This window comes from Argiope bruennichi, chromosome 10 (assembly GCF_947563725.1).
Source record: "Argiope bruennichi chromosome 10, qqArgBrue1.1, whole genome shotgun sequence".
NCBI lineage: Eukaryota > Metazoa > Arthropoda > Arachnida > Araneae > Araneidae > Argiope > Argiope bruennichi.
In genome coordinates, this window is record NC_079160.1 from 14,243,042 (window position 1) to 14,251,064 (window position 8,023).

The 8,023-nt window shown below is 29.9% G+C and overlaps 1 protein-coding gene across 1 annotated transcript; it reads left to right on the forward strand.

The window, feature by feature from the left end:
• Positions 1 to 930: 930 nt before the first annotated feature.
• LOC129987445 (uncharacterized) lies at positions 931 to 6,756 on the forward strand. The gene is made up of 4 exons (XM_056095428.1): positions 931 to 1,179; positions 1,243 to 1,479; positions 1,591 to 1,788; positions 2,680 to 6,756. Exons 1-4 carry the CDS (start codon positions 931 to 933, stop codon positions 3,364 to 3,366), a joined length of 1,371 nt encoding a protein of 456 aa, XP_055951403.1. The 3' UTR covers positions 3,367 to 6,756.
• Positions 6,757 to 8,023: the final 1,267 nt, after the last annotated feature.

Genomic DNA, 8,023 nt, shown 5'->3' on the forward strand with positions numbered 1-8,023 from the left:
ATTAATTAACAACGCTTTTTAATTTGTTTGGTGCCGCTTTATTCTTTCCTCCCCCCCCCCTCTTTTTTTATCCGAAGGATACATTTTGACAAATGACTATGGCAGTGTTTTTGAAAAATTACGTATGTTCTTTTTTACATATTATTTAAAGGTTTTTACTCCCGGTAGTAAGTCTATTGGCACGCTGCCAAAAGTGACGGAGTTGTCCTACCGAGGTTATAAAACGAAATCGCAGTTTGTTATCGTTATCATAACTTGTTAATCATTCTGTTACTTAGTATTCGTTCTTTGTTTCAAGAGGAAAGAAGGATTCACGATTGTCAGCGAGTGATTCACTTTGAAGAAAACTATGACAGGCCTTATTTTTATTTATTTTCTTATTTAATCTCTTCAAGAAAATTTGTTATAATTTTTTTCGTTTACTTAAAACTGTTGTTTTTAAGATAGTGCTAATTAGGGTTAATAGTCAACGTACTGATTAGGGTTAAGAGTAAGCGAGGAGTTTGATTAGTGTTATTTGATATTTTGTTTTTTCATGTAATAAGTGCATCTAAATTTAATTGCATAACCTTAAATATTTATTTCTCATTGATTGTTTGTCATATTTTTCTGTTTAATTATAGTGTTAATTAGGGTTAAATAGTGAGAGGAATTTTACTAGTGCTTTTGTCATTTTATTTATCGTCATTCATAAATTTTTTTGAGTACATTGTATAGAAATGTTTTTTAGTGACTAGTTATTTATTGTCTTACAGTAGAAAGTGTATCATTCATGTGGTAGCTAGTCGAATTTGGAAATATCTCAGTATTGTATTGACTTTGCTCTATTTGATCTTGCATTAGCTTATCTGTGTGCATATTATTCAGATATTTATTGCTATTAGTCATTTGTTATAAGGAAATCGGTTTAGAATATATAACTGTGTCACAATGAATATTCTTTTGATTGGAGATTCGATGATTAAACGCTTGGAAGCGCATTTATCTGAGGATTTGGATGTTATTTTTTACCGAGGAACAACCATTGAGAGGTTAACCAGTAGAATTTCTAAAATAAAGAAACACTGTGATTGGATTTTAGTGCATGTGGGCACCAATAACATATCAGTTGATAGTGTAGAAATAATACTTCAAAAGTATAGGTCACTGGCTAATGAGATTTTACGAGTCAATCCAAAGGCAAGAATTATTTTCTCCAGTATCATTCCTAGAGATTTTAATTACTTTGAAAACGATTACTAGAAAACTGTTGAACATATAAAAATCTTAAACCATAAGATTGAAGCTGTAAATAAAGCATTAGAAAAGTTGTGCCATAATGAAGATGCTTTTATCTTTTGCAGTTCTAACAAGCCATCCTGGTCTGGTTTCCTGGGAAAAGATGGTTTACATACTAATAAAAGTGGTGATCTTCGCTTGGCCAATTATTTCTGTAGGCTTTTAAAGAAATGCATTTCTTCAGATAATGCATCTCGAAAGGTATGTATGAATATTATTGTTTATATGCAATTTATAATATATATTTTTTAAGTACTGATGAAAGTTGGAAAAATATTTGTATTTATTTTGACTTTTGTTTAACTTTTGTAGAGGAAAAATTGCCAGTTGATCACCTCGGGATATATTTTGGATTCTTTGGAGTTTCCTCCATTGCCTTCCTGTGATCAGCCTTCATTTTTATCATCATGGCCACAGCATTCTGGTTCTGCTGTGCCTTGTAGCGAGGTACTAACTTTTGTTGACCCAGTTCCTTCATATGTTTCTTCTTTTCCATCAGCTTCTCAAAAGGTATGTGTGTGTATATATATATATGTGTGTGTATATATATATATGTGTGTGTATATATATATATGTGTGTGTATATATATATATGTGTGTGTATATATATATATGTGTGTGTATATATATATATGTGTGTGTATATATATATATGTGTGTGTGTATATATATATATGTGTGTGTGTATATATATATATGTGTGTGTGTATATATATATATGTGTGTGTGTATATATATATATGTGTGTGTGTATATATATATATGTGTGTGTGTATATATATATATGTGTGTGTGTATATATATATATGTGTGTGTGTATATATATATATGTGTGTGTGTATATATATATATGTGTGTGTGTATATATATATATGTGTGTGTGTATATATATATATGTGTGTGTGTATATATATATATGTGTGTGTGTATATATATATATGTGTGTGTGTATATATATATATGTGTGTGTGTATATATATATATGTGTGTGTGTATATATATATATGTGTGTGTGTATATATATATATGTGTGTGTGTATATATATATATGTGTGTGTGTATATATATGTGTGTGTGTATATATATGTGTGTGTGTGTGTATGTGTGTATATGTGTGTGTGTGTGTATATGTGTGTGTGTGTGTGTGTATGTGTGTGTGTGTGTGTGTGTGTGTATGTGTGTGTGTGTGTGTGTGTGTATATGTGTGTGTGTGTGTGTGTGTATATGTGTGTGTGTGTGTGTGTATATGTGTGTGTGTGTGTGTGTATATGTGTGTATATGTGTGTGTGTGTATAAATGCATCTGTTATCTGATTATTTATAATTTATATTGATTTTTTTTTTAATGTCCAGAGTTGTTTTAAAAGATCCGTTATTCATTTTTCTTATATAATTTTTACAGGATCAAAAATGCCAATCAATTGCACCTAAATTCATTTTGGATTCTACTGAGTTTCCTGCATTGTCTTCCTCAAGGCAATCTTCATTTTTATCATCTTGGTCTAAACATCCTGCTTCTTGGCCTTTCGCACTGCCATCTGTTTCAGCTTGTGCAGTCTCAACCGCTTCTTGCTCTCTTCCACCCTCTCCGCCTGTGCCTCGCTCTCTTCCACCCTCTCCGCCTGTGCCTCCTACTGGTCATGTTCAATTTCTTGTACCTATTGTTTCTTATATGCCTATGGTTCAGTTCATGCCATTCCATTCTGTTGCTGTGTCCTATCCTCCATTTTATGTACCTGTTGTTCCACCATTTCTACCTGCTGCTGTTTCCTCTCTTCCAACATGCAGTCTGTCAGTTGTTGCATGCACTCTGCCAACCCACTCTGAACCAGAACCTGCTTGCACATCTCCAGTCCACTCTGAACCAGGAGCTCCTCGCATTTCCCCAGCCCAGTGTCGGCCAGCATGTGCTTCTAACAAACTTGGAAAGGCAAGAATTACTAAGATAAGTAAAAATATTTTTTCAAAATGTGACAAAAATATCTATGAAAATGTTATTTGCGGTATTCCTGCAACAAATAAATTTGGAGTGTTACTAGATGATTGTAAAGAAGAAAATAGGACAGATATAGTTTTGGCTCTAAATTAAAAAAAAATATCACTGGAGGAGGTGCTCAAAAGTTCTCATATTCAAAGACTTGTGATTATTGTGGGAAAACTTGTATGTCCAAGTCATCATTTTCAAAGCATTTAAGAAAATATAAATGTGTAGAGCACGTTAAGAGTACTTATCCTAAAAAATGTGAGATATGCTTAAAATTTTATTCCTCGAGATCCTCTTTTCCAAATCATTTAAAATGCTGTAAACCAAAGATTTGTGATGTTTTACCAAAAAGCAATTGTAATAATTTATTGGAGGCTAGTGTTAGCTCTCAAGCAGAAATTGTAAAAAAGCCCAAATTATGTTTAGTGCCAGTCAAAACAACTTTAGATAATCAGCATTTAACTGATAAATGTGAAAATTCTCCCCAGTTGTGTCTAGAGTGTGGTAGATTTTATAGTGGTAATGAATATTTTAATGAACACACAAAAAGATGTACTGGTGACAAGAAGCATGAATTGTATTTTTGTACAGGATGTAATAAAGCTTATGTTAGTGTATGGAATTTAAATAAGCATCTTAATGTTGTGCATGACATTAAAAACATCAAAACTTATTCTTTCAATTCTATTTCAAGTTTTAAAATTTGTTTAGAATCTGAAACTATTGGTACTCATACTTATTTTAAAAAATCAACTGGGAAAAAAATATGCGGTGAGAAAACAATCTATAATTATTCTTGTCAATTTTTTCATCCGTCATATCAATCAAGGATTAATTCAAGGGCAGAGCGAAACGGTAAAAATAAAAAGGGGGTAATTCCTTTCAATATAAGTTGTCCTGTTAAGATCTATGTATGTGAACAAAAGAATTTGATCTTGGTTACATATTATTCCATTCATCAAGTCAGTTACGAGAACACTAAATATCACCCCCTTAAAGAAAGTTCACGTGATTTAATTAAATCTTACTTATTACTATCCTTTCCCATTTCAAAAATTGTAAGTTTATTACGTGGCGATGTAGGATGTCGAGATAATAGAAATTTTTTTCCTACAAAGGAAGCCTTCATATCTCGTAAAACTATACAGAATTATTTAAGGCGCTTACGCAATTCAATTCAGCCAGCCAATGATGCTATGTCTGTTTCTTGTATAGTAGAGGAATTAAGGAAAGAGCCATACAATCCTATTTTAATTTTTAAATTGCAGAAGTCGAAAACAATTTGGGGCCCTGTACATTTAGATAATTTGCAAAACTATGAAAGTTCTTTTGCATTAGGTTTACAGACTAAAGCACAAAAAGATATGTTAGTTAAGCATTCAGATAAAATTCTTTGTATTGATGCAACTCGTGGCACAAACTTTTATGACTTTTATCTTCTTTCTCTGCATGTTCAGGATGAGTATGGTCAAGGTTATCCAGTTGCACATTTTATCACTAATGATTTAGATTACCATACCTTAATTGCTTTATTTTCAAGTTTACATTGTCGAATTCCTGACCTGAATGTAAATACTGTAATGACTGATGATGATGGTTATTCCTTTAAAGCATTTAATTCTGTATTTGGTCCAAATATAAAGCATCTACTATGCCAATGGCACGTTTTTCGCGCTTGGAAAAGGCAGTTATCTTCAAAAGTATGTGATAAGTTTCTCCGTCAAAAAATGTTAGATGAGTTATTAAAAATAATGAAGGAAGTGTCCGAAATAAATTTTGAAAATAAACTTTTAATGTTTATCGACAGCAATTCAAATGAATGCCAAAATTTTATTGATTATTTTGTTAGAAATTATTCTGGGAGAAAAGAATTATGGCAACCTGTTTTAGACAATTTCCACATGGTAATACTAATACTAATATTATTGCGAATCTTTTCACAATCAGTTCAAAACAATATATCTTGAGCGTAAGTATAATAGGCGAATAGATGATCTTGTTTCAACTCTTCTGGAAATGGAAAGGGATCGATTTTTAAAATATTCTTGTAATGTTATTAATAATATTCCTACTCATTCCAAGTTCACTAACACTGTTAAAGAGAAACATGACAGGGCTGTAAAGATTCAGAATACAGATGTCATTGAATATGACAATCATTGGGAGGTTAAATCTCAATCTGTAAAAGGAAAGATATATGTAGTAAGAAAAATTGCAGATGCTTGTATTTTATTTGATCATTGCAGCTTTAAATGTACGAATATTAATTGTGCGGCATTGTGTAGTCATTTGTATCATTGCTCTTGTGAAGACTGCAGCAATTTGTGCAAGCACATACATAAAATTCATTTAATGTCTGCCAAACCTAATATGTACACAACTGATGATTTTTATAAATTTGATGAAGAAAATAGTATTACAATTAATTCTGATATTTTGAGTGAAAAATTAAATCCCAACATGTTATCTACTAATGAGAAGTGCAGATCAAAGGAGGCAGAGTGCAAAAAGTTATGTTCGGAAATATTAGAATTAATAGAAATTCCCCAGATTAAAAAAATCATGCTAAATAATGTAGTTAGTTGTTTGAATAATTTAGTAGCTGGCATGCGTGGGGTTTTGAATCTTAAAAATAATCTGGCTTCTGTTGCACCTAATCAAAAAATTAATCCACAGATTAAGTTTTTAAAAACTTCTCATAGAAAAAAAAGGAACTGCTCGGCTCGTGAAAGTTGCAATAAGAAGCAAAAATTAAATGAAGCACTTCTTGATGAACCTAATAATCTTTCCGAGCAAGAAACAGATTTAAAATCCTTTAATGTTAAAAATTCTGAATGTGTTAATATTGATGTTTCATAGATTTAATAAGTTTAATGTCACAAATCCTACTGCTACAATATTAACTATTAATAATATTGATCTTTCATTTTATATGTTAAAATCTTTAGATCCATTTGTTACTATCAAAGAAGAAAAATATCTTAAATCAATATCGTCAAATTTCAAAAAAGGTTGGCTATACGATTCAGTCATTGATGCATTTAATTTTGTATTAACCAGAAGATTCACAAATTTCAAAGCTGTAGAATCTTTACACTCTCTTTTGATTTTTAATCAAAAAAACATTCTTCAATTTCCTTGGATTCAAGAAATAGCAAATTTTGATTTTCTTATAATTCCTGTAAATTTAAATTCCCATTGGACTTTAATTATAGCTGATTTGAAAAATAAAATATTTGAATATTTTGACCCACTTTGTTATAAGCCAGATAAGGATACTTAACATTAATAAACCGTTGGTGTACAGTATTAAATAATTCGCTTAATTCAAATAGCCACTGGTAGATTGTTTTTCCACCTCATGTAAAATAAATAGATGATTTTAATTGTGGTGTTTATATTAGTTACTATGTGTATCAAAAATTAAACAATTTATCATTGACTGAAAATTTTGATATAGTTGCTTTTAGAGCATTAATGTTTGTACAAATAACTGCAGGCTTAAATTTTTAAAATGCTAGTTTTGTTTTGAATACACATTTTCAGCATTGTATGCTCACTACATTTCTTTAAGTAATTTTTAAAAAATGGTAATTGAACTGTACACCATTAACTTTAACTTTAAACTTAATAAAATTCCCAATGGTTGGGTTTAGGTGATTGTCTAGACATTCTCTGGCTTTCATTTAAGCTCTTAACTTTTAGGAAAATTCCTTGTTTATTTCAGTTTCAATAACAATCAAATGCGAATTATCAATGTTGCATTGGGGTAAGAATGGAGAACCTGACTTCCTAGTAAGTATATGAAATTTAAATCTGTAATATAAATTAAAAGATTATGATGTGAATTCTAGATATTGAAATGTGTGCTTTGAAGGGTTTAAAAAATTGTTAACTATTCATGTTGTTGCTTATATTATTAAAAATCCCATTTTATTTATTTTGTCTTCTAATAAAGGAATAACATTCCCAATGGTTAGGTTTAAGTGATTGTCTAGATATTTTCTAGCTTTCTCTTAAGCTTTTAACTTTTAGGAAAGTTCCTTTTAATATTTTAGATTCAGCTGAAGTAATCAATTCTGCATTGAAATTGGAATGGAGAACTAATTTTCATGGATGTTCAAGAACCTTTTAAATATGCAAAGCTTTATTTAATGTAAGCTGAAATGTACTGTAAATTTTTTTGAGTAATAGGAAATGAAAATTCAATTAAAAGTGGTTTTCATTTGCATCTGAAATAATCCTCTTATAGGAATTAAAAATGTAATCATTTTTTATTAAAATTGTTGCTTTTTTTTATTTATAAACTTACTAATTAACAGCTAACTTAAAAGCCTTATTCACTTTCTTAATCTTATTTCTAGATATTTTTTTGTTGTTGTTGCCTTTGTTTTTGGCAATAACCTTTGAATATTACTACAACATAAAATAATTGTTTTCAATCTTCAGTCAGTTTTTAAATAATTTAAACATGTGTTTCAACAATATGTTTGTGTACATACATACACGCACACATACAAGCCATATAACATGCAAAAATGCATTATGCTTGTATGAAAAAAAAATGATCTTTCTATCTTTTGTTATCATGTTAACAACAGCTGAAATTAATAGGTTAACTCTCACAAAAAAACTAAATCTAGGAAAATGTAATTCTTAACATGTATCTATGAAATAAAATATGAAACATATTTTTTAGAAGAACAAATGCAAGAAAAGGATTTCTGTAACTTAAAATATCTTTTATTAATTTGATAGTTAT

Excerpts from the sequence above, each read along its gene's own strand:
- LOC129987445 (XM_056095428.1), top strand. The coding sequence starts at position 931 with ATGAATATTCTTTTGATTGGAGATTCGATGATTAAACGCTTGGAAGCG. Across the intron at positions 1,480-1,590 it reads CAGATAATGCATCTCGAAAG|AGGAAAAATTGCCAGTTGAT; the intron begins GTATGTATGAAT and ends TAACTTTTGTAG. Across the intron at positions 1,789-2,679 it reads TTCCATCAGCTTCTCAAAAG|GATCAAAAATGCCAATCAAT; the intron begins GTATGTGTGTGT and ends TAATTTTTACAG.